General features: G+C 44.4%; 1 protein-coding gene across 1 annotated transcript; it reads left to right on the forward strand.

The window, feature by feature from the left end:
- The first annotated feature begins 1,291 nt into the window (after positions 1 to 1,291).
- LOC111980103 (trinucleotide repeat-containing gene 6B protein) lies at positions 1,292 to 26,227 on the forward strand. Its single transcript, XM_070449787.1, has 22 exons — positions 1,292 to 1,588; positions 3,144 to 3,231; positions 3,485 to 3,506; positions 8,532 to 8,891; positions 9,035 to 10,227; positions 10,330 to 11,713; positions 11,800 to 11,955; positions 12,051 to 12,235; positions 12,367 to 12,429; positions 16,101 to 16,259; positions 16,505 to 16,639; positions 16,898 to 17,092; positions 17,306 to 17,401; positions 17,589 to 17,784; positions 18,135 to 18,287; positions 18,416 to 18,583; positions 18,704 to 18,847; positions 22,821 to 22,913; positions 23,067 to 23,282; positions 23,456 to 23,526; positions 23,982 to 24,121; positions 24,453 to 26,227. Exons 2-22 carry the CDS (start codon positions 3,175 to 3,177, stop codon positions 25,000 to 25,002), a joined length of 5,736 nt encoding a protein of 1,911 aa, XP_070305888.1. The 5' UTR covers positions 1,292 to 1,588; positions 3,144 to 3,174; the 3' UTR covers positions 25,003 to 26,227.
- The last annotated feature ends 942 nt before the right edge of the window (positions 26,228 to 27,169 follow it).

The raw sequence follows: 27,169 nt of genomic DNA on the forward strand, positions 1-27,169 counted from the left end.
AGTTGTGAAGAAAGTGCGTTTGTGTATATCTAGGACCCCCCCCCGTCTCTCATCTACTGTCAACCAATCAACCCTCCACTCAATTTGACCTCTGCATGCCTCTGGAGACTCCGGAATTGCGTCACACCATCCATAGGGCACCTCAGACCACATTTACGATAAAGCATGTGATAGCGCAGCCGTATAATAATGCCGAGGTCAAAACAACTGGAACTCGGAAAAATACGAGGTCAAATCATGACATCAGTGATCCTAAGGTTGGAAAGTCGGAGCTCTAGAAAGTCCCCCCTCGTTCACGAGATGGAATTCCGAGTTGGATGACCGTTCAAATCGATTTTTCCCGTCGGAGCTCGTTTTTTCCGAGTTCCCAGTTGTTTCCAACGGATTGAAGTCGGAAGTTAGAGATTTCCGAGTTACCAGTTTTGAACACCGCATAACTCAAGACATTTTTCATTAATGTTGACGTTTTTGCTAAGGAGATTTTAGTCGCGCAATTTTGCATTTGACTAGGATATTTGGTGCAGTATTTCTCAAGTAACTTGCCTAGTTAAATAAAGGTTCAATAAAAAAACTAAAAAGGGAATAAATATGCATGAGGACGAGTCGTTTCTCATTCAAACGGCACATCGTTGAAGTATCCCTACTGTTGACCAATCGCCGACGACGGGGCGTAGACTTCATCGACCGACTTCCGCTTGCCTCGAGAGAAAATAATGGTGTGCCTGAACTGATGAAAAAAAACATGCTGATGTCCAAAACAAACAAAAACGTCACAAAATGTCATCATAATATATGCACGAACTGTTCCGTCTGGGAAGCATGCGGACGCCACTAGGCAACAAAAGAGAAAAACAACAACATGAGGAAATGTCACATAACAAGAGGGTATAAATAAGCAGTCAAATGAGGCTGATATTTTGAGGTCAGTCTTATGATACAGATAATACGTTGTGTTCTGGAAAAGGTATGATGAAGAGAAGAGAGTGAATGCATTGATTATACTTATTATTATCTCATTCGGGAGCTGACTGTAAACCAAATATGAGAAATGACTAGGTTATTGATGAGTTTTTGTTTTGCAATATCTAAGTTCACTGAGTTATGGCAGAGGTTGTTCAGTTTTCACTGTCTAGTTATGGTCCTGGACTGTTGCTTTGGCTTACAACTCTTTCTACCAAATTTGAGAAGTGTCATCTCTGATAACACTCTGGCTAATTGGATGTAAATGACGTCACGCTTGGGAGAGAATACGCCCCCTTGCTGCAGAGTGCAGATATCCATCCAGCCCCCCTCTCTCTGGTCAACAACACAAGCTTGCACAGAGAAGCAAAATGGCCGATAGTAAACTAACCGACCTCACAGCGCTTTGCAACCACCAAGAGGTTATACATGTGTAGTTTACAGCGAAAACTACATTCGTACGAAAGGATATACCTTAACTGAATTTCTCGATTGTCAACATTTCGCCTTTTGGTGATGTTATTTCTTATTTGGTTTAGCCTTGAACTACCGTTAGATTGCTAAACTAGCTTTAGCTAACTAGGTCTGCAAGAATTTCACAAAGTACTTTATGTTTGTGATTCCTGAGGTGAGTAACTTAGGTTGTTCATTACAATGTTGTAAAATGTGTGTGCTATTGGGATTTTTCTTACCTTATTACGTTATAAACGACAGCTAACGTCAGTCAGCTAAGTTAGCTACAGAGAACGTCACTGAAGTTTTATCGTAGCTTCTTTGGCCTTGTCAGTCACATCAGTCCAGAAACGACAGTTGATTGTACAGACAAGTCATGCTATGAAGCAGTATTGTTTAGTGTGTGTATGCATGAATAATTGAGAAACACACTCAATTCAATTAACATTGCTATTAACTATTGTTGATAGGCACGGAATACTCAGCTAATCAACAGTATATCTGTGTAGCCGATATGTATGGATGTTTTTTATTTTGTATATATATATTTTTTTAACTGTATGGAGCTTAGCTATGGGAGCTGGTTAGCAAACCGGCAACTGTACGTCGTGTTCCTTACTTGACTTAACCTTTGAGCGGCAGTTAACGACGTCAGTCGCTCGCACGAAAGGTCTATCTTACAGCTAGTTAGTGTCAATACTATTTTAACAATTTAGCTAGCTAGGTTAACACACATTTGTGTCGTTGCGTGACTTTATTCTCGAGAAGTCTGTTTCGTCCGTTTTTTCAAGTCCAACGCCACCGGGTGTCCAGCTTGGGGCTACTCTGTACTCGAGCTCGAGGCTGGAATAGGCCTTTGCAAACGTCAGAGCGATACCACCAGGCAAGCTTCTGCTAGCTGATTTGTATTAAGTGGCACTAGCTAGCATAATGTAACGTTAGCTATTATGGGAATTGTTATTTATTTAATGCCGCGTATAGATCCACATAACACAGTATAAATATTATTTTCTTACTCCAATATTAGATTGCTTGCTAGCTAGTTCTTTACCTCTGACAATTTTGACCAGCTTAACATGACTGCTGTCCTTAAATTGTATTTACAGACTAGACTACTACTACACAATTTGGACAAGAGCTTGTCCAAATTGCCAAAGTGCCTCCCATAGCGCAAACTTGCATTGTTTTTGTTTCCCATACATCCACTCAAAAGACCACATTTTCAGCTTACTAGCGTTTTCATTGGAGCGCTTTTGTAAAGCTGAGTCAAACAGGGGGACTAAAACTAAATGCCACCCCGTGATACCTGACCCATCTAACCAACTAGCTCGCTCTATCCTGCACACTCTCCTTCTCGCCATCTCTACTAGTTCGTTAGGCCTTGACCTACGTGACAAATTAAATATTTCTACCAGCAAACGGGTACTCTTTTTATACCAGTCAGGTACTGCCCAGTCTTACATTTCCTCTCTGTTGGTGTGCATGTGTTGTATGTTTGGATTTGTAATCGTTTGCTTGAAAATGAATAATTCAGGGTGGCTACCACAGACTGTTGCCAAGGTTGTGTCTGCTTAATACTATAGTTCTGACAACATTAACTAATTGTGTAAGAGTTCATTTTGATCAACTGTTGATAAAACATTTTTAGGCAAGTCGCAGCAAATGTATGTAACTTGATGTTGATGCCTGTCGCCCAATATCAATGCCCACATCCATTTAAATGTGTCCAGATAGGAGAATCAGGAAAGGGAACAGCAGTTCATGGAAGACAAGAAAAAGAAGAAAGAGGATAAAAAGAAAAGGGAATCTTCCCAGAAGGTATATAATATCCACTTTTCATCAGAAAACTAGGCCTACATAATTCAGAGTGCTCTGTCTGGTGTTTGATCCAGTTTCATGGCCCATTGAAAGTCAGAGCCACACTGTTCCGGCTGTGTTTTAGTTGTAGTCGTGACGGCAATAATGAGTTACTTGGCCTGCGCTCCATAGTTGCTTGTGGTATTTGCGCTTGACATTCATTACAATAATATGTGGGCTGTTTCATGGCACTGACGGTCTTCTATACTTTCAGGTGACTGAACAAAAAGTCAAAGGTATGTTTTTTGTTGTTGTAGTCCTGTATATTTATATTTATTTTTTTATTTTACCTTTATTTAACTAGGCAAGTCAGTTACGAACAAATTCTTATTTTCAATGACGGCCTAGGAACAGTGGGTTAACTGCCTGTTCAGGGGCAGAACGACAGATTTGTACCTTGTGAGCTCGGGGATTTGAACTTGCAACCTTTCGGTTACTAGTCCAACGCTCTAACCACTAGGCTACCCTGCCGCCCCCAGTACCAGTCAAAAGTTTGGATACACCTACTCATTCAAGGGTTTTTCCAACAGTCTTGAAGGAGTTCCCACATACAGTGGGGAGAACAAGTATTTGATACACTGCCTATTTTGCAGGTTTTCCTACTTACAAAGCATGTAGAGGTCTGTAATTTTTATCATGGGTACACTTCAACTGTGAGATGGAATCTAAAACAAAAATCCAGAAAATCACATTGTATTATTTTTAAGTAATTTGCATTTTATTGCATGACATAAGTATTTGATACATCAGAAAAGCAGCACTGAATATTTGGTACAGAAACCTTTGTTTGCAATTACAGAGATCATATGTTTCCTGTAGTTCTTGACCAGGTTTGCACACACTGCAGCAGGGATTTTGGCCCACTCCTCCAACAGACCTTCTCCAGATCCTTCAGGTTTCGGGGCTGTCGCTGGGCAATACGCACTTTCAGCTCCCTCCAAAGATTTTCTATTGGGTTCAGGTCTGGAGACTGGCTAGGCCACTCCAGGACCTTGAGATGCTTCTTATGGAGCCACCCCTTAGTTGCCCTGGCTGTGTGTTCGGGTCGTTGTCATGCTGGAAGACCCAGCCACGACCCATCTTCAATGCTCTTACTGAGGGAAGGAGGTTGTTGGCCAAGATCTCGCGATACATGGCCCATCCATCCTCCCCTCAATACGGTGCAGTCGTCCTGCCCCCTTTGCAGAATAGCATCCCCAAAGAATGATGTTTCCACCTCCATGCTTCACGGTTGGGATGGTGTTCTTGGTATTACTCATCCTTCTTCTTCTTCCAAACATGGCGAGTGGAGTTTAGACCAAAAAGCTCTATTTTTGTCTCATCAGACCACATGACCTTCTCCCATTCCTCCTCTTGATCATCCAGATGGTCATTTGCAAACTTCAGACGGGCCTGGACATGCGCTGGCTTGAGCAGGGGGACCTTGTGTGCGCTGCAGAATTTTAATCCATGACGGCGTAGTGTGTTACTAATGGTTTTCTTTGAGACTGTGGTCCCAGCTCTCTTCAGGTCATGACCAGGTCCTGCCGTGTAGTTCTGGGCTGATCCCTCACCTTCCTCATGATCATTGATGCCCCACGAGGTGAGATCTTGCATGGAGCCCCAGACTGAGGGTGATTGACCGTCATCTTGAACTTCTTCCATTTCTAATAATTGCGCCAACAGTTGTTGCCTTCTCACCAAGCTGCTTGCCTATTGTCCTGTAGCCCATCCAGCCTTGTGCAGGTCTACAATTTTATCCCTGATGTCCTTACACAGCTCTCTGGTCTTGCCATTGTGGAGAGGTTGGAGTCTGTTTGATTGAGTGTGTGGACAGGTGTCTTTTATACAGGTAACGAGTTCAAACAGGTGCAGTTAATACAGGTAATGAGTGGAGAACAGGAGGGCTTCTAAAGAAAAACTAACAGGTCTTTGAGAGCTGGAATTCTTACTGCTTGGTAGGTGATCAAATACTTATGTCATGCAATAAAATGCAAATAATTAATTAAAAATCATACAATGTGATTTTCTGGAATTTTTTATTTTTAGATTCCGTCTCAGTTGTAATGTACCTATGATAAAAATTACAGACCTCTACATGCTTTATAAGTAGGAAAACCTGCAAAATCGGCAGTGTATCAAATACTTGTTCTCCCCACTGTATGCTGAGCACTTGTTGGCTGCTTTTCCTTCACTCTGTGGCCCAACTCATCCCAAACCATCCCAATTGGGTTGAGGCCAGATGATCTGATGCAGCACTCCATCACTCTCCTTCTTGGGCAAATAGCCCTTACACAGCCTGGAGGTGTGTTTTGGGTCATTGTCCTGTAGAAAAACAAAAGAGTCCCTCTAAGCGCAAACCAGATGTGATGGCGTATTGCTGTGGTAGCCATGCTGGTTAAGTGTCCCTTGAATTCTAAATAAATCAGTGTCACCAGAAAAGCACCATCACACCACCACCTCCATGCTGCACGGTGGGAACCACGCATGTGGAGATAATCCGTTCACCTACTCTGCGTCTCATGAAGTCACGGCGGTTGGATCCAAAAATCTCAAATTTGTACTCCAGACCAAAGGACAGATTTCCACTGGTCTAATGTCTATTGCTCGTGTTTCTTGGCCCAAGCAAGTCTCTTCTTCTTATTGGTGTCCTTCAGTAGTGTTTTTATATATTTTATTTATTTAACTAGGCAAGTCAGTTAACCTGTCTAGCCCCGGCGTTCTGCTAGCGGAACTCCTCCCACATTCCACTGAAAAGGCAGAGCGCGAAATTCAAAACATATTTTTTAGAAATATTTAACTTTCACACATTAACAAGTCCAATACAGCTAATGAGAGATACACATCTTGTGAATCCAGCCAACATGTCCGATTTTTAAAAATGTTTTACAGGGAAAACACCACGTATATTTATGTTAGCTCACCTCCAAATAGAAAAAAGCACAGACATTTTTCACAGCACAGGTAGCATGCACAAAACCAACCAAACTAACCTAGAACCAACCAAACTAACCAAGAAACAACTTCATCAGATGACAGTCTTATAACATGTTATTCAATAAATCTATGTTTTGTTCGAAAAATGTGCATATTTGAGGTATAAATCCGTTTTACATTGCAGCTACCATCACAGCTACCGTCAAAAATAGCACTGAAGCAGCCAGAGTAATTATAGAGACCAACGTGAATTACCTAAATACTCATCATAAAACTTTTCTGAAAAATCGATGGTGTACAATTAAAGACAAACATCTTGTGAATCCAGCCAATATTTCCGATTTTTAAGTGTTTTACAGCGAAAACACAATATAGCATTATATTAGCTTACTACAATAGCCTACCACACTACCGCATTCATTCATCAAGGCACGTTAGCGATAGCAATAGGCACGTTAGCGTTAGCGAATAAACCAGCAAAAGATATTAAATTTCACTAACCTTCATAAACCTTCCTCAGATGACAGTCCTATAACATCAGGTTATACATACACTTATGTTTTGTTCGAAAATGTGCATGTTTAGAGCTGAAATCCGTGGTTATACAATGTGCTAACGTAGCATATTTTTCCCAGAATGTGCGGATATTTCTATTAGACTCTCACCTATTCTGACCAAATAGCTATTCATAAACATTACAAAAAAATACATGTTGTATAGGAAACGATAGATCCATTAGTTCTTAATGCAATCGCAGTGTTAGAATTCTAAAAATATCTTCATTACGACATAAGACTTAGTTATGGTAAGGGAATAACCAAAACCTGAGCGCAAAGCTACTAGTACACAGTTCGACAGATATATGAAATAGCATCACAAAATGGKTCCTACTTTTGCTKATCTTCCATCAGAATGTTGTACAAGGGGTCCTTTGTCCAGAACCGTCTTTGTTTGGATTCAGAACGTCGTTTTTCCCTCTTGAATTAGCAAGCACACTGGCCAGGTGGTGCTAAGCTCTCCTTCGTGAACAAACGCAAACAACGCAACAYGCCTAACGTCCCGAATAAATTTAAATAAAACTATATTGAAAAAACATACTTTACGATGATATTGTGACATGTATCAAATAAAATCAAAGCCGGAGATAGTATTCGCCCCATAACGACAGCTTTCCAGTAGGCAATAACAGGTCCCTCCACGCGCCTTGCAGAAAACAGAAAATGGCGTACACGTCGTTCCAAGAGGGTTTATTCCACCTCAGACCGAGATAATCAACAAATTTCTTCTCTCACTTCCTCTTGACATCTAGGGGAAGGTGTATGACGTGCACGTAAAGTCATACGTATCATGCCCATTTATAGGCAGGCCCTTGAACACAGCATCGATTTCAGACTTTCCACTTCCTGGTCAGAAAGTGTGCTGCCAAATGAGTTGTGTTTTACCCACAGACAAAATTCAAACGGTTTTAGAAACTARAGAGTGTTTTCTATCCAATAGTAATAATAATATGCATATTGTACGAGCAAGAATTGAGTACGAGGCCGTTTAAATTGGGTACGATTTTCCCCCAAAGTGAAAATAGCGCCCCCTGTCCTTTAAGAACAAATTCTTATTTACAATGACTGCCTAACCCGGGCGACGCTGGGTCAATTGTGCGCCTGTTTCTTTGCAGCAATTCGACCATGAAGGCCTGATTCACGCAGTCACCAGAGGTAACTCTGGTGGTCCTCATGAGAGCCAGTTTCATCATAGATCTGGATGGTTTTTGACTCCACTTAAATGTTCTTATTGTTCTGTATTGACTGACCATGTCTAAAAGTAACAGTGGACTTTCATTTCTGTTTGCTTATTTGAAGTGTTCTTGGTCTTTGGTCTTGTTCTTTTACCAAATAGGGCTTTCTTCTGTGTCACAACAGATGGGCTCAAATGTATTAAGAAGGAAAGAAATTCCACAAATTAACTTTTATATAATTCATTTCAGGTCACTACCTCATGAAGCTGGTTGACAGAATGCCATGATAGCTTTGCGCAAAGGGTGGCTACTTTGAAGAATCTCAAATATATAAATATATAATTAATTTTTGTTTCTGTGATTCCATGTGTTTATTTCATAGCTTTGATGTCTTCACTGTTATTCTACAATGTAAAAATCAAGAAAAACCCTGGAATGAGTAGGTGTGTCCAAACTTTTGACTGGTACTGTACATCTGTAACACCCTTTCCATTCATCAAACAGGATAAGGATGAAGGAGGAAATAGTCAAGTTTATATTATGTTACATAGCATTAGGATGCATTTCAGCTTTGACTTTATTGACGTGGTTCATTCATTTCATTTTCTTTAAGTGCCAGAATTAACCAAGGCCACCTCCACGCAGTCACTAGCCACTCCTGGCTCTGTGTCTCCCAGCCCTGGCCCCACTCCACCATCGTCCCCCTGCCCTGCAGCTGGGTTCGCTGTTCCTCCGGGCGGGAACAATGCAAACCGGGCGGCTGTGGCCAACGGACAGCCCCCCACCGGAACTCAGCGCTATATGCCCAGAGAGGTGCCCCCACGATTCCGCTGCCAGCAGGACCACAAAGTGCTTCTGAAGAGGGGCCAGCCACCACTGTCCTGCATGCTGCTGGGGGGAGGCAGCGGTAGGGGAGACACACCCCCTCTTTCACAGGGAGATGCCCCCAATGCAACCACATCTGGATCCACAGGTGGGTCAACATTGAAATGAAAGGATGTGGTTTGGATCTGAAGTTGCCAGCAAAATGAGTATTCGTCCAAGTGTAATTAATATGCTGTTTTAACCTTAACACGGTCCTCAAGTTAACAAAGTATGTTTGCTCATTATCTACAGATCCCAATCTGGGTTCACCTTCTCCTTCACCCTCTCACTCCTCACCATCATCTTCAGTCGCTGCTTCTTCAACTTATGCAAATTCCACATGGGGGGTGGGCTCTGGCAGTCAGCCCCCTTCTCAGGGCTGGGAGAATGTGATAGTGGATGGGAGTGACCTTGAAGAGTGGCCCAGCATCGCGGGTGGGGATAGAGTGGGTACCGAGGGGGCAGAGCTGGATGGCCCCAACAATAGCAGTGCCTCACGGACTGACAAATGCACCCAACAGCATCTGAGGGCAGGAGCTGGGAGTTCAGACAGTCCCTCCCCACCCAACTCTTCCCCCTCGTCACTCACTGAATGTGTCCTGTCTGGTGTCGTGTGGGGCTCTTCCAGTCAGCCTGGAATTGGAGTGGCCGCTGCAGCAACAACAGAGGGGCTAGTGCTCAACAATTCCAAAGTCTCCTTTCTTCCTGGGGCTCAGGAGAGCCCTCTTAGTGGAATTCCTGGTGCCAACTTCAACCCTAATGCCAACCCTTCAGCCTGGCCTGCCCTTGTGCAGGATGGAACGACAGGGGTTGGTGCAGCTACCACTGAAGCTGTGCCCTCATCCATCACAACATCCTTCTCTGCCAGTACCACCCATACTCATCCACTCTCCTCTGTGAATCAAGCTAGCCATCAGCACCAACTCCATGAAATGCCTGCCAGGGATGGAGCACATCTCCATGGGGACTGGGGGGGCTTGGGGCCGGAGCTTGGAGAAGGACCAAATCAAGGAGGCAGAGAACTTGTGGACAGTGGGGTTGTTGGAGGGAGCGGGAATCTCTCTGCCTCGTCATCCTCCTCCACAACCTCTTCCTCTTCATGGAGAGCCTTGCTTCCCCCCCCTAACCTCAACACAGGTGCCTCTAAGACTGACGGGTGGGACAGATTAGGGGGAGATGCAGCTCAGGGGGAGGAGGCCAACGTGTGGGGCTTCGGCAGCCAAGGTGAGAAAGCTGGTTTGGCAGGAGATGAGGCATGGGTCAGGGGAAATGATGTTAGCTCAAATACCCCAGTGGTATCTCAGGGAGCATGGGATGGGGCTACAGAGGAGGGTTGGGGCGGTACACACGGGTCGACAGGTGTCAGGGGTTCCAGCAACCCAGCAATAGGAAGTAGCGGTGGAGGCGAGAGYAGCAGCAGCAGYGGAGGTAGCGGWGGTGGTGGTGRYGGYRKMWYMYMSSAKKMTKCYKCMYCAMCAWYWKYTRCTAYKAYRACARCWKSKKRSRAYMAKMARRRRGKKGWTGMTRYKGKGGRRKRRKSRGSWSRWSRWGGCAGAGKAAGTGGAGRCCCCTCATSCTCYAGTGGAGGAGGGTCCAGGGCTGGGAGTCACAATCGGCACCAGGAGCATTCCCGCCACCGCTCCAGCAACCCACCCCCCAACCCTGAAGTGGCCTTAAAGAGCATGCTCAGCCGGTCGGACCTGGATCCCAGGGTGCTGTCCAACACCGGATGGGGGCAGACCCAGGTACAGCAGAATGTGGCCTGGGACCTGGATACAGGAGCAGCCAGTCAAAATGAGGGAAGCAGTTCCCCTGCATTTCCATCTCAAGCCGTTAATTCTACTGGTCGGCCTTCTGCTTACCCCGCAAGCAACAGCACAATGACTACTGATCGATCTGCTGGGGCCCACATGCCTACTATGAACACTGGCCCTGTACCTTCAAAGGGTGGCTGGGATGACGAGTCAAATTGTGCTCCACCATCCAACATGCGGAATTCTGCTGCCTCCAGGACGCCAGTGGAAGATATTGATGGCAGCCGGGGAAAGACGAGTGGAGCCTGGGGCGACGTCGGTCCTTCAGAGAGCCATGGCAAAGGCTGGGGCAGTGAGGAGCAGGAGGGGAGAGACCGCAGAGGGGGCGGAGGAAGTAACTGGAGAGATTTCGGAGAACAGGGTGGTGGAAGAGGGAGTGGCTGGGGAGGTGGTCAGGAGGAGAAGGGGACTGCAGGGGGTTGGAAAGAGATGGGTAGGGAGGGAGGTGGATGGGAACAAAGAGGGGGAGGCAACTGGGCGCAGCGTGAACCCAAGACAGTCAGTGGAGGCTGGGGGGAAGGGAGGGGCAGAGGTGGAGGCAACACAGACAAGGGATCTTGGGGTAACATCGATGAGGGAGGCCCACAGAGGAGTTGGGGAAGTGGAGGTGACATGGGTGGCAAACCGCACCAGGACTGGTGCATGAAGCCGCATTCAGCACAGATACCAAACAGCCAAGTGGCAACACTGAAAGCCCCAAATCAACAGCAACACCAATCACAGACCCAACAGCCACCAGGAGGCTTGGGCAGGTCAGGAGGTCCTCCCACGCAGAATCAGAACCAAAGCTCGGGCTGGACTGCTGGCCCCATCCCTCAGACCCCCGTTGGGCCTGCTGAGGCCCCTGAACCAAGCGGGTGGGAGGAGCCCTCCCCTCAGTCCATCAGTCGCAAGATGGAGATTGACGATGGCACTTCAGCCTGGGGAGATCCCACCTGCTACAACAGCAAGAATGTGAACCTGTGGGACAAAGATAGTGCCCCCTCTGGTCCGCCACCACCACTTCAAGGCCAAACTCAACAGGGTCCACCTACATCCGTACAACAGCCACCACCAAGGAGACAGCCTGCGATCCCAGCTAACCGGGACTCTAACCCTGGCAATGCACCTGGAATGGGTAAGCTATGCCCGACTTATTCCTTCAAAGGCCAACAACTTGTATTTCTGGCAGATTCTTTAATATGTTCTTCTCTGTATTACCAGGCCCAGTTATGTGGGGAGGGGGTGGCAACCTCGTTGGACAATCTGTGGATAATGGCACCGCTTCCTGGGGGCAGACTTCTGATGCACCATCTGGCTGGGGAGACCCAGATAACTCAAGCAAAACTGCTGGTTGGGGAAACCCCTCATCTAAATCTGGTAAAACACTTCAAAGAGTTTTCATTGTAAGGCAAATGTGTTGTTGGTTGGTACTCCTTAGGACATTGCATGACCCCTTTTTGCATGTCCCATAGGTTCAAAGTCAGTGCAAGAGAGCTGGGGCAAAGGAGAGGTCCCAGTTCCAGCCTCTCGACACTCCAGTTGGGATGAGGAGGAGGATGTTGGTGGAGTTTGGAACAGCACAGGCTCACAGACCAGCAGCAACTACAACTCTGGTGGCTGGGTGCAAGGCCCCGGGGGAAAGAGAGGCAACAGCAAGGTATGTTGTGATTAGGGTCTGCTTGCTCAATTTTGTTTTTATATCCTAATCTGTGGAACTATGAAAGACATCTTTCTGATTGAGGGATTATGTTGAGCTACATTGCATGTTTATGCGTTTGTTCCTTTAAGGGTGGAGGTGGAGACAACTGGATGAACCCAATGACACGACAATTCCAAAATATGGGACTCATGGTAAGCCCTATTATGTCTCGGAAGAAAGGATGGTGACGATGCATTTTCTGTTGAAGGGTAGGTAGCATAAACGTAACCACATGTAACATATGGATTTGCATTAGACTCCTCATCAAAAGTCCCAATACAAAGAGCTACATGCAGCTCTCGCTTTGATCTCAAAACAACTCCATCTACTCATGACCGCTCATGCCGTTAACACAGTCCAGTTCAAAGTAAATGGCACAGATCCATATATGGCAATGGTCTATTTGCATATAGAGCGACTGCAGCTCTGATTTGTTTATGCTGCCCCGGGCTGAGTAGTTGTAGCGTAAGGGCTGAGTAGTGAGTGTCAATGCAATAGTATTATTCTCTGATGCGTTCTGCCTACATAAAAATCTCTTGTATAGTTCGTTTTGTTTCGGTATGTTGCATTGAACGTGGCTAATATTGCGTTGATTCGATCACAATTACCAAAGTAAAGGGAAACGTTGATCGTGTTAACAGGGAAAACTCTAGAACAGTGGTCACAACCTTTTCTGAGTCAAAATGCAAGCTGAGATCTAATGCTCAGGTAAACATTTTTTTTTTACCTGACTTAAAACATTACCTATGCAACATTAACCAGTTAAAACAGTACTGTAGTTATCAGGTTTGTGCAGTAAGCTATAGGCCCAATACGTTATCACCACATATTTACTTTGCTTGAATTGCCCTGCCAATGCATTTTTGTTCGGGCCATTTTAAAATATATTTATTTATTTTTCCAAATTTGAGGTAGGCTATATGATCACACTGGTAATAGATCCATTGTTGTATTACTTGTGAGACATAGCTGCGTGAGCATACATTTAAATAATTAGCTTTTTATTTTACTGTTCTTATGAGGCCGGCATCTGATTGTCAGTCTCAGCGGAGGGAGGAAGCAGCATACAGCCTCTTAACATCCCTCCGCTCTCCCTTTCCTCCACTGACCAAAAAGGGACACAGTCTTCTAGCTGATGGCAAAACTCGAGTTGCACCGCATTATTGCACAAATTCATGTTACTCCTATGAACAGAGAAAGTGAGATATTCCTCTGTTAAATACGACCCAAGCTGCTAATAATAACGCAAGTCTATAGATACTTTCCTACTCATTCATTACTGCTGCAGTGCCTGTTGTAGCACTGAGTGGAAATGGGAGAACGCTCATTTGATGGCTTTTAAAAGTATTGAATACAAAGTGTTTACAGCGCTGCGTTAAACTTCAACCCACTCATAAAAAAATTATATCTTTGCTGTATTCGTTGAGTCTCGTCATGGTTTTGAAAACTCAGTATCAACTTTGCTGTAGTTTCCTTTTATGCCTGCTACGTTACTGCAGACACGGTCATCTGAGCCATCTGATTGGCCAGCGGTAGACCTATAGGGCACTTGATTTGCTCTGGGCCCTCCGGGAAGGCAGAGATTGTGCCTTAAGACACACAAAATGGTTCAAAATGGCAACAGTTCTCCTACCTGGCGCACAGGGCAGCTGAATCGGGTGCGCTTACTGGCAACAGCGGTAAAAATAGGAACACAATGCTTTATCGTTAGGTTTTTATTTGGCGATCAATAGCTTGATCATGATTGACCAGTTGGTGACCACTCAACTTTCTAGAGCAGTGAAGTTATATCTTGTGCATCTCTGGGCTGATATTTCTGCGCGGCAGTCCCAGGGAGCTGTGCAGCATGCGCGCAGCTTAGAGAGAACATGTGGTTAGCACTGCTTGAGTCAGGTGTTGACAGCAACTGGCTATCTTACAGCTACATTAAAGTAAACCAAAGTTTTGGAAATACATAATGACATCTAACCAGTTATCAAATAATGTTACCAGTATATGCAGTTATCTTAACAAGCCAGCTAATTTTGTTATTTTTGCCTGCCAGCTAACTAGCCTAGCTAGCCAATCACCACTGTCGACATGGCTAAGTAGTAAGCCAGAGAACACAACAAAAAAGACAGCAGATATAAAGTGAAAAGAGCGGAGACTTAACAATTGACGGCTGAGTTAGCTACCAAAGTCAAAGAGCCAAGGAGAGGACTTCAGTGGGAGAGTCTGCATGCTAATCCAATAGTGATTTATAGTAAGTTAAAGGTGAATAAAAAATTTAAAAATCCAATTTAACCAGGTAGGCTAGTTTGAGAACAAGTTCTCATTTACAACTGCGACCTGGCCAAGATAAAGCAAAGCAGTTCGACACATACAACAACACAGAGTTACACATGGAATAAACAAACATACAATCAATAATACAGTAGAAAAAGTCTATATACAGCATGTGCAAATGAGGTAGGATAAGGGAGGTAAGGCAATAAAATAGGCCATAGTGGTGAGGTAATTACGATACAGCAATTAAACACTGGAGTGATAGATGTGCAGAAGATGAATGTGCAAGTAGAGATACTGGGGTGAAAAGGAGCTAAATTAATAAATACAGTATGGGGATGAGTTAGTTGGATGGGCTATTTACAGGTGCAGTGATCTGTGAGCTGCTCTGAAAGCTGGTGCTTAAAGCTAGTGAGGGAGATATGAGTCTCCAGCTTCAGTGATTTTTGCTGTTCGTTCCAGTCATTGGCAGCAGAGAACTGGAAGGAAAGGCGGCCGAAGGAGGAATTGGCTTTGGGGGTGACCAGTGAAATATACTTGCTGGAGCGTGTGCTGCGGGTGGGTGCTGCTATGGTAACCAGTGAACTGAGATAAGGCAGGGTTTTACCTAGCAAAGACTTGTAGATGACCTGGAGCCAGTGGGTTTGGCGACGAATATGAAACGAGGGCCAGCCAATGAGAGCGTACAGGTCGCAGTGGTGGGTAGTGTTAAGTTCATGTTTTAAGTATCCCTATATTTCTGTTATTACGGGGCTATCACTCTGTCAAGAGTGCGCCTGCGCGGGAAGTTTGGTTGTTGATGGACCACAATAAGCCGAAACAGATATATTTGACTACAACATAATAATTTCAAACCTTGCTTACATTTTTATACGATCACGTCTCTTTATTATGCTTGGGAATACTTGGAACAGATTTCCAAAATAAAAATGACTTGGAACTGATTTATTGCTGTTTTTACAGTTTTATGTCCAATGAACCATACCATTTTTTTCTATATAGATTATTATAATTTTTTTTGCACACACAACTTGACCCAAATAATGCCACCAGTTGGGGAACCCTGAAATAGAGCTTGCCGTCTTCACAAATAACGCTCGGCACAACATCTGGTTTCATTCCGAATCCTGCCTTCCACTGGTTATACTAAGCCATCGAAGTCCTCCGGGGTGAAATGAGCACTGCATACAGTAGATGTGCGCACGGTTCCCATACTCCACCAAACACACAGGAGTAGAGGCGTTGCAGTTTTTTGCATGAATTTATATGGTTTATTATTTGTGGATGCACATAGTATCTCACCATGAATTGGAATGTAATTACATGCTAGCATGGCTAGTAGCTAACGTTAGCCAACTGGAATTGGCTAAGTAGCATCAATTCTCAAGATGTTGAGAAATGGGTAGTTCTGAAGATATCCTTAAGTTAGTAAATGTTTAAAAAATGCTAAAACATAAGTGTTTGTAGTGATAGTTAACCAGATCGTGACAACTAAGTCTAAGTCTTTGATCACACTGTTACTTTGAGTAAAAACTCAAGCGTCCTACTCTTTTAATAGGGCGAGGACTTGAGTCTAGATAAAAAGTTGGAAGGAGATAAGAGAGGGATGAACGACTACAGCGGTGAAATGCGGAGAGGAGGAAGAGGTGGAGGAGGCTACCGTATGCCCAGTTCCAAAGACATGGGGCCTGGAGACACGGGGCCTTACAGTGACAAGGTAAGAGAGTCATACTCCTGTCAAAGGGTTCAAGGTGTCCTTGAAGCTGTGCGAAGCAAAGTTTGCGTGATCCGTCGATTGGCCTAGGTGGAGGAGGCTAGATATGTTGACCCTATCATTAGCTAGCCAGCTAACATCAACTAGCTTTTTTTGTCAACCAACTTTATAGATATTTTCCTTTTAGCAGCTCTCACTTTAACTATCATTTCATATTTAACTACTCTTCTGTATATCCATCGTTCCAGATGGGTGGTCATGGTTTATTTGGTGGCAGCGGTGGGATGCCTCCGTCTCGGGGAATGCACCAGCCTGGGATGCATCCCATGAACCCCTCTCAAGGGTTACGCGGACAAGTGCCTCATCAATTCTTGTCTGCGCAGGTACGTTACCTGTGTTGTTCCTCATGAATATTAGTGTTTTTATTTAGAAAGTTGCTCCACGTTGGGTATGAGCAGGTCCTCTAACATTCAACAACAATAGATTTTCTATCTTGTCAACAGATTACCATTTTGAAATATTGGCCAGGTTGTCTAACAAAACTTTACATTCTTTATCCAAGTGAGCTTTTTTCTTTCTCCAGTGTCCACAGTGCTAATACACATGGTGTTGCTTCATTTTTATTTTATTTCACCTCACAGGTGCCGGGCCCCATGCTAAAGCAGATACCCTCTCCTGGCAGCAGTGTCGGAGGAGTAGGTGTCGGAGGAGTAGGTGTCGGAGGAGTAGGTGTCGGAGGAGTAGGTGTCGGGGGAGGGGTGTTCCCACCTCAGCTCTCCCCACAGCAGCTTGCAGTGCTTAGTAACATTTACCCCCATGTGCAGCAGTTCCACCTGGTAAATATCGTCTCCGCCTCGATATTGTGGTTCAGGCCGTCTGAACCATTTATCACAATTTTCAAATTTGCTCAGTAATTCAAATAATCTTGTATTGATTGGATATCAAGTAATTGCCACTGTAAAACTGCTACTACACTGGCTCTCTCAGTGGAATAGAATAGTAAAACTACTTTGTGCCTGCAAACTCCATACCTTCCTCCACCCCCCCAGGCTTGTCAGCTCCTTCTGCAGCAACAGCAGCAGCAGCTCCTGCAGAACCAGAGGAAGTTGCCCCAGCCAATACGCCAGCAGCCTGATCCACAGCAGGTTCTGAACGTCCCATAGTAGTGTAGTGCCTTATCACTATACCTATAGCAGTTCAGACTAATTTAAATATTAGATGCAATAGTTGTGCTAGACTTTCAGCATGTAGTAGCTTTCTAGCCAGCTTGTTTTTATTCTCATGATGCAATGTTTTGTTTATGTACATAATTTTTACCCCATGCCTCCATAGCTGGCTAGAATCATGGCTATTCTGCAACAACAGAGACAGCAACAACAGGGAGTGGTAGGTGGAGGCAGTGGGAGCTCCAAACTGTCCCCATCTCTTGGAGGGGCACCAAAACAGCCGATGGCAGACTCGATGCCCCACCCTGGTATGGGTGGCCCCTTGTCAGATCTTCATGCCAAAACACAGGGGATGTACTCTGGTAAGTTGCTTAGGTTTGGTCTTCGTTATTATCTCTCTAACACATCTCAGTCCAATCTGTCAGTTTAGAGCAGTCTACTCAGTATGACATCGAAGGCAAACCATTACTAAATCATATCCAACTAATTTGTGTAAACAGTAGCTCGTATATCACTGTTGCCGTGACAAAAGTCCAATTTAAATCCCCTAGCAGCTATTCCGTGCTGTTTGATTTACATTTACATTTAAGTCATTTAGCAGACGCTCTTATCAGGGGGATTACACTGGCCCAAGTTTTAGCAACACAGCCATCATCTTTGCTCATGACTGTATTGAATGAACCATCTGGCCATGTTTTTCCCGGGATCTCAGGGCTTGCTCCCGGAGGCAACCTGTCTGGGCTGGAGCTGAGCTCCATGGTGGGTGGGGTGAAGGATGGAGGAGGGCAGCAGTCCCGCTTCAAATGGATGATGGAGGGTCACTCTCCGGCCCCTTCTCCCCCCGATACAGCCCATCACAAGAATGGTGAGTCATTAAAATCCAATGTCTAGCAAATGACACATAATCATACCAATATAAATCCGTAAAAGGAAAAGCCATGTCAAACTGACAAATTATTTGAATTTCTGTTTTTGTCTTGTGTGCTATTGCAGGTCCTTTACCCATGGCCATGAACGTTCGAGAGGGCTCCCCATATTCACAGTATGAGTTGCTCGGGGTTGATGATTTGGGAATGCCCCCTCAGGGCCCTTCTGACAACTGGCACCGTACCCCTGGAAGCAAGATGGGCACCATGACTGGGACATCCAGCTGGCCCCCAGGTAAGCTGCTTTCAGTACCCAAAGTGCCTAATGTGCAATTTTAAAATTGACATTATGAAACATTTCAGTTCCAATAAATGTCAATATTGCCAAGCTCAGTAGTCTTTTCTGTGGTGACAGAGTTCCAGCCTGGAGTGCCCTGGAAAGGCATCCAGAGTGCCGACCCGGAGTCTGACCCTTACATGACCCCTGGCAGTGTTCTGGGCTCCCATGGACCCTCCAGCCTCAGTGACTCTGACCACCAGCTACTGCGAGACAACACAGGTACTCACTGTTTAATCACTGCTTCTGTGTAAGTATAGAATGAGATTAAACCTATTGGCACACCTTGGGCTGTTGCAGTGACCGTATTACTGCCACACTGGCGGTCACGAAGGCAGTCAAACTGCCTGGTGGGAAAAGCATCCTCCATTCGCTATTTAAGTGCATAGATTACATTTTAAAAATTCCTGCCGCCCCTGTTTTGGTACAGGTGCAGTGGTCCCGTGTGGCTCAGTTGGTAGAGCATGGCGTTTGCAACGCCAGGGTTGTGGGTTCATTCCCCACGGGGGGACCAGGATGAATATGTATGAACTTTCCAATTTGTAAGTCGCTCTGGATAAGAGCGTCTGCTAAATGACTTAAATGTAATGTAAAATGTCCATGGTCCAGTCTAAATCAAAACAAATTTCACAAATGTATATGTAAAGACAAGATTAAATCAAGAATAGTCTGGGTGACAATTAGGGTTGCAAAGGGTCGGTAAATGTCTGGAAATTTTCCATGGGAAGTTGAGCACTGGAATTTGGGGAATTTTGCTTAAATTCATAGCTTAAACAGTGAACCTTTTTTGTAGGATACATATAAGGCAATTCTAGGTCTTGTGGCATATTTTGGTTAAACTATCCCCAATTCAATGGAATTGCAATCCTCTGCATGCACGTTCTTCCATCACATGTACAACTGATTCTCAAGATCTTGCACACTAATGAGATGCTGTTGAGCCCACACTACTACATTGTCTGAGCCAAGGACTACATGCTTTCTGGTAAGTTTTGATTAAAATACTGGGTGGGGTGAATATATTTTATCAGATTATTTTTTTGTTAACTAGTAAGTAGTAGCCTACAGCAAAATGTTTAAGTCATTTCTAACTTGTTAACAATTTCTGCTAGTTAGTTTTTGCTACCATGTGGGTTTTAGTTTGCTTGAGCCTGCTAACTGAGGAGTGTTAATTCACCTGTTTCCATACATGTTTCATTTTAAAACATTTATCTTACAAAGGAGTTGTTTAATCTAACTGCTTAATTATTTATCTGTACATGGAATTGTATTTGTTGTTTTTTAAAACATTTTTTTCCTAATCTTTACAGGAAAATGCCACGGGCACTATCTGATGTGGGAGACATTTCACTGCAGCTAATGTAGAAGGAAAAGCTGTGTACATTTGCAAGTACTGTGCCAAATCATATGTGAAGAATGCAACAAAGATGCAGAATCATCTGGCCATGTGCATATAGTTCCCTCAGCACTCACAACAAGCAACATCTGACAAAAGTACCTCTACTTCTATTCGAGGTGAAAATTATGAATCAGATACCTTATCGATAGCAACAGCGCATGGTCCTCCTGGAATCAGAAGTTTTTTTGACTCAATGGAGGAACGTAGTCAGAGAAATGCTGATGAATGTCTTGCTCGAGCTGTGTATGTAACTGGTTCACCTGTGGTGCTCACAGGCAATGTGTATTGGAAGAGATATCTGAATGTTCTTCGCCCAGCATACACCCCTCCAACCAGACATGCTTTATCTACTCATTTGCTGGATGCAGAGTTCAACAGAGTTCAACAGAGTTCAACAGAGTTCAACAGAAGTTCAAGCAGACTGTATTGCAATCATCTCTGATGGGTGGTTGAATGTTCGTGGGCAAGGAATAATTAACTACATCTCCACCTCTCAACCAGTATTCTACAAGAGCACAGACACAAGGGACAACAGACACACCGGACTCTACATTGCAGATGAGCTGAAGGCAGTCATCAATGACCTTAGACAACAGAAGGTATTTGCACTGGTGACAGACAATGCTGCGAACATGAAGGCTGCTTGTTCTAAAGTGGAGGAGTCCTACCTTCACATCACAACCATTGGCTGTGCTGCTCATACATGGAATCTGATCCTCAAGGACATCATGGCACTGAAAACAATGGATACACTGTACAAGAGAGCCAAGGAAATGGTTAGGTATGTGAAGAGTCATCAATTTATAGCAGCAATCTACCTCACCAAGCAAAGTTAGAAGAATAAGAGCACCACATTGAAGCTGCCCAGCAACACACATTGGGGTGGTGTTATTGTCATGTTTGACCGTCTCCTAGAGGGGAAGGAGTCTCCAAGAAATGGCCATATCACAGTCTGCTGACACGGACAGCCCCATCAAGAGGATCCTCCTGGATGATGTATTTTGGGAGAGAGTGGTAAGCAGCCTGAAACCTATAGCAGTAGCCATTGCACGGATTGAGGGAGACAATGGCATCCTGTCTGACGTTGAGACTGCGCGCAGATGTATGAGAAGAAATGGGTAATGCCCTGCCCACTTCACTGTTTCTCCAAGCAGATGAAACGGCAGTTCTGAAATACATCAAAAAACGTGACGACTTCTGCCTGAAGCCCATACACACCACAGCGTACATGTTGGACCACAAATATGCTGGCAAGAGCATCCTGTCTGAAGCAGAGATCAACAAGGTCTATGGTGTTATCACTACCGTGTCTCGCCACCTTGGCCTGATGAGGGCAAGGTTCTTGGTAGTCTGGCGAAGTACACTTCCAAGCAAGGGCTTTGGGATGGAGATGCAATATGGCAGTCGTGCCAACATATCTCATCAGCCCCCTAGCGGAAGGGACTTTGTGGATCTGAGGCTCTTTCCCCTGTTGCCTCCACCATCCTCCAAATCTTATCAATATCAGCCGCCTCAGAGTGTAACTGGTCCTTGTTTGGGAACACACACACCAAAGCACGCAACAAGCTGACCAATACAAGGGTTGAAAAATTGGTGGCCATCTGGGCAAATTTGAGGCTTTTTGACCCTGACAATGAGCCATCCTCAACAAGGTTGGAAAGTGACAGTGAAGATGAGGTCTCCAGAGTCTGATGTTCAAGAGGTGGACATTGAGGAGGTCCAGGGAGAAGACATGGAAGCCTGAGAGAAAGACAACCAATGCTTTACTTTCTAGACTATCATTTTACAGATCTATGTTGAAAATGTTTTTGGGAGATGTGATGAATCATTCAATATTCACTTTTTTTTTTTGTTCAGTGAAAACATCCCATGTGATGAGTCAATTCATTGAATTAAACTTCAACTCGTAACAAATGTTTTTTCTATTGGAAGGATTTTATCATTTGCAATTGTCTACTTATAAGGTAAAAAGTTTGTTTCTGTCACCATATGATATGGTAAATATATCCAATGCAAAAAACATACATTTAAATGGTATTAATATTCATTTGCATATATTCCCCAAAATGTGCAACCTTTCTGGCAATATTAGCCTATCACTTGTGAAAATGTTTTAAGGTTTGTATCACAACTAAAGTGGCCAAATAACTTCTTAAAATAACTAATTGCATTCACTGACTTTTGATAATGATGTTTTCCACTAATGGAACATTTGCGCTTATAGCCTACTTCCATGTGCGCATTGCTGTGCTTATGTGAAGAAATAGCCTAAATGTTCTGATCTGTTGCGTCAGCCACATTGCGTAAATAAAGTTTTTGATACTGGTGGTTGTATTAATTTGGGATCTATTGCTTCCCACAACTGGGGATGCAACAGCACAGGTAGGGGCATTCTCTAATATGAACAACTTTAAGGTCTAGTCCAATAGTTGAGACTGAGCTGTTAACCAAAGCTCTGTAAATTGATAATTTATTGAAATTAGCTGTTTCCCTTGTGTTCTGGGGAACACCACAATCCTGGAGGAGTTTGTGAGTGAGGAGGAAGTGGCTTGCTATTTTGCACATTCCCAGGTTGGCCAATGGGCCCAGGGCTCATCAGGAACGTGCACAGCGGTGGCTTGTAGGCTGTGTGGAAGCCAGGAGATACTAAATGTGTTTGTTAATTAACGGTCAATTACTGTGAGACTGACAGTTATTTGATTGTAAGTCACCGACTGACAAAGTTTCATGACAGCCCTAGGCACACCATATGTTGTATTGCAGTATTTTTTGACACATCCTATCTCTCTGTTGCAGGGCCAAACCCCTCCCTCAACACCTTGCTGCCTTCACCAGGTGCCTGGCCCTACAGTGCCTCAGACAACCCCCTTGGCAATACACACAGCACAGGTAGTGACAGTCTCTAATATATGAACAACTTTAAAGTCTAATATTTGAGAGAATGAGCTGCTAACCAAAGCTCTGTAAATTGATGATATATTGAAATGAGCTATGTTTCCCTTGGTAATTTCTTTGTGTTGAAAGTTGTGCTTTTTTCCTCAGCAAAGTACTCGGAGTACAAACCCAGCTGGCCCCCAGAGCCCATCGGACACAATAAGCCGTGGAAGACCAGTCGTGTCAGTTCCCAGCTGCCACGCCCCCCTCCTGGACTGACCAGTCAGAAACAGGCCTCGACATCCCCATGGGGCAGCGGAGCCCCACGTTTGGCCAGGGGCTGGGGGGAGGGCGGGGGCAGTCAGGATTCAAGATTTGGGACAGGTAATATTATATATCTGGATCAACCCTGTAGCGATTTTAACTGTTTCTTGGCCAACTTGATATGAAACCATTTATAGCTGTTGGGTTTTCAGAACTCATTGTAGTAAGATATTTATTAGATACCGGCTTTACAACAGAAAAAAGATTGGAAGACTGCCCTCTTTCCTCCGTAGGCTCAGCGTGGAGTGATGGTGTGGCCTCCAGAGGCAGCTGCTGGCTACTGCTCAGCAACCTCACCCCTCAGGTACAGACAGAGAATTGATAAAGATGTTAGCACTAGCACCAATGAGCAGGGAGGGAATGAGCAGAAGGATGGGGGGGGGGGGGCTAGGGATTATGTTGTGGGTGATTTGGAATTTTATGTTTTCTGACCCATCATCGAAGTGTAAGTTATCACAGCTGTTAAATAAAATGGCCATTGAGAGGGGTGGGCGTGAATTTCTTGTTCATCAGCATTCTCTTTCGGTGTATTCTATGCAAATGAGCCGGTGTCATGCGTGACCCAAGTGTAATTGGATTGTGAAGTTGGCTGATCCATTCAATCAATTAATGATTGCTTGAATGGCGGTGGCATGAAAGGGCTGCTAAGGGAAAAACAGAATGGGAAAATGTTTAATTCTACTGCCCGCCCTTTTACAGTCTCACACTTGCCCACCACAGACAAACTGGTATCCCACAAAGGTTTCTGTTCCCCTACAGATCGACGGTTCCACACTACGGACTATCTGTATGCAGCACGGCCCCCTGCTGACCTTTCACCTCGGCCTGACCCAGGGCAGCGCCCTGATTCGCTACAGCACACGTCAGGAAGCAGCCAAGGCTCAGGGTGCACTGCACATGTAGGCTACTACCCCTCTACACACTAACAAACACCGGGCTGCTGACTAGTGTAGTGCTAAACGCCTGTAATGAAAGATTTACAAATTTGCCCTAATGTTAGCTCCATGCAGCATGTTTTAAAAAGCAGTAATTGCTCAATTTATATCATTGCAATGATTTAATATATTTTTTTGCAATCTTGAGCATTTTTTCCCCCATTTACACACAGAGCTTTCTTTTTAAAAACAAGGCTTCAGATTATAATGCTGAATCAGAGCCTGATGACCAGTTAGTAAATGTTCTACTTCACCTGTTTTACTAAAGGACACTGCCCTATTTTGTTTTCTCCAGGTGTGTTCTGGGAAACACCACAATCCTGGCGGAGTTTGTGAGTGAGGAGGAAGTGGCTCGCTATTTTGCACATTCCCAGGTTGGAGGTGCGGAGGGGGCCAGCCCAGTGGCAGGGGCAGCCCAGGGCTCGTCAGGAACACGCACAGCGGTGGGCAACAGCAGAGGGGGCTCCCCGGGCAGTGAACAAGCAGCAATAGGAGCAGGAAACAATTTGGGTGGAAACAGCGGGGGAGGAGGGGTTCTGGGTAGTGTGGGGCCTTCCGGCTGGCAAAGTTTGGCTGGTACGGGCAGCTCTCCAGAGGCCACCTCAGCCCAAGGTCCTGGGCTTGGTATTTTTGCTCAGTGGAGCGCCAACGGGGCTGGGAAAGGGGTAGGGGGTGGGGTGGGGCGGGTAGAGGCTGCGAGGTCTGGGCTCTGGGGTGGTGTGACCCCAGGTTACTCCAGCAGCAGCTTGTGGGGTGCACCTCAAATGGAGGACAGGCACCAAATGGGCAGCCCAGCTGCCCTGTTGCCTGGTGACCTGCTGGGAGGAGGGGCTGACTCCAATTGACACACCTTCACATAAGTATATATTTAGACACATGACATACACTGGGAAACACACACAAATACATATATAAATTACTTAATATAACCATGTAAACACACAAGCAGAAATGTGAGACATGCTTACACACATTCTCATGGCCAGACTTAAGCTATTATATAAACAAATGCAGGGACTGTTAGATGTTTAAGGCCTTTTTCCACAGATGAAGATTTCAACTGCTAGACTTGAACCTGAAATTAAAGTATGTTGGTCTGAGAGACTGGCTGGATTGCATTGTGCTTAGTAGGTGATTTGATGACGGACTTACATACACATGCACACACCAAATACAAACTAGCCTTTTGGACAGATGGGCACTGTAACAGCATTACTCGCGTCATATAGGAAAACTACGTGATGCAGGACAACCTGCAGTTTCCATTTGTCCCTTATGGAGACTGAATCAAAACACGTGGAAACACACTGCTCTGATTGATGACAGAACTGTATCTTATTGTGTATGTTAGTTTCTGTTTTGTATGGTTGTTTTTATTTTGAACAGTGGAATACTGAAATGTAATTGTTCCTTTCAAATGCTGACCTCCTACTGTTTTCTCTCAATCACGTTTGTTACTGTTACTATGATAATTGTTGAAACTCTGGCAGTATGAGGCAACATTGCATTTCTCAGAGAGTGGGATACTGTGTGTGGAATACTCAGTGTGGGTATGAGTGAGAATGAGACCAAGTAATAAACCCCTGTGTGTGAATGTGAGGATAATGTAGTGTGCATGTTACTGCCTGTCATGATTAGTGTGCGAGGCTGCTTACTGAAGGTCTAAAAATATGTTTTGAGTGCATTCGGTATACTGCTGACTGTGTTCAAGAACATTGGCACTAATGCTTAGTCTTTTTTTTCTCATTTTAAGAATATTTTTTTTGCAGACTGTCTTTTTTATTGTCCGAACTGCAATAATACATTTTTTAATTTTAATTACAAAGAGCTGAAGGCATATGTATTGAAAAAAGGACATGCCAAATCTTATCAAACTGTGGAGTGGTGGGGGGTTGTTTACAAGACACAGAAAAGAGTTACCGTGCGTTTATATGTTTTGTTGTGTATCGTTTTAAATTAAGACAGGCTTTAACACTCCTGTTCAGTGTTTCGTTTTGAGATTTTACAAAGAAATTTATTTAAACAAAAAGAGAACAAGATTAATAATAAAGATGAAAGTATTGGCTTCTACTTGTCTTGTGGTCATTGAGAATTGTCAATCTATACAGAATGGCCTCTTATCCTCAGGTGTCCCAACACCGTTCACACACGGGTTCCTGTGTCCACTTCACATGCACTCAAATAAGCCGGTGTCCATCTGCTATGCCATCTTAACCAATCCTATTTACTGTACAAGCCACACAGCCTGTAAGAAGCATGTGCTTCTCCAGTGATATATCATTAGCGGTGCAATTAGTATGACAGTATTGACTATTAAATCCTGTATGTGATAAAGAGATGGGCCACTTTGATGGGTGTGGGGGCCACAAAAAAATCAACTCGTGGCTTGCGGGTCTGAATACCGACATCCATAACCACATGTGCAGTCAGAGCCAGCCCTAGCCAATTGGGGAATCTGTTGGTCACCCCCCCCCCAGTGAAATTTTGTTGGGCACCCCACCTTGCGAACAAAACATTTTGCCATGGGGCGGAGAGAAATGTTTGTAGTTTTGAATATGAGTGAGAGTGACTAACAAAATCAATGGGGGATCCCCGGTTGGTAATTTGACCATGATTACTAGAAGTTTAGATGGCTGGCTAAAAAAATGTTAGCTGATTAATTGGGCTAATTGAGTGACTCAGTGACTGACGTAACAAGAAAAAAACTGTTGATGCACAACCAAATTTGGAAATTGCACCTTGTGTGTTCCACTATTCTGACTTTCAACATCAACTGAGTTCCACAAAAGGGGGGGGGGAACCAGTTGCCCATCACTGTGCAAAACCATCAGGGTTCAGAGGTACTTTATGGGGACCTCTGCTGTTCTTTCACTTCTGCTGCTTGTGTCCAAACTCCAGGGTGCAGAACTATGGAGAACCCTTTGGTAATGTGGATGAGGACTAATGTCTGGATAGAATCTTCACTATCTCTAAACCAGAACCATTGCAATTTGTTATGATGGCTCTTGTCTT

Source organism: Salvelinus sp. IW2-2015, linkage group LG20, assembly GCF_002910315.2.
Source record: "Salvelinus sp. IW2-2015 linkage group LG20, ASM291031v2, whole genome shotgun sequence".
NCBI lineage: Eukaryota > Metazoa > Chordata > Actinopteri > Salmoniformes > Salmonidae > Salvelinus > Salvelinus sp. IW2-2015.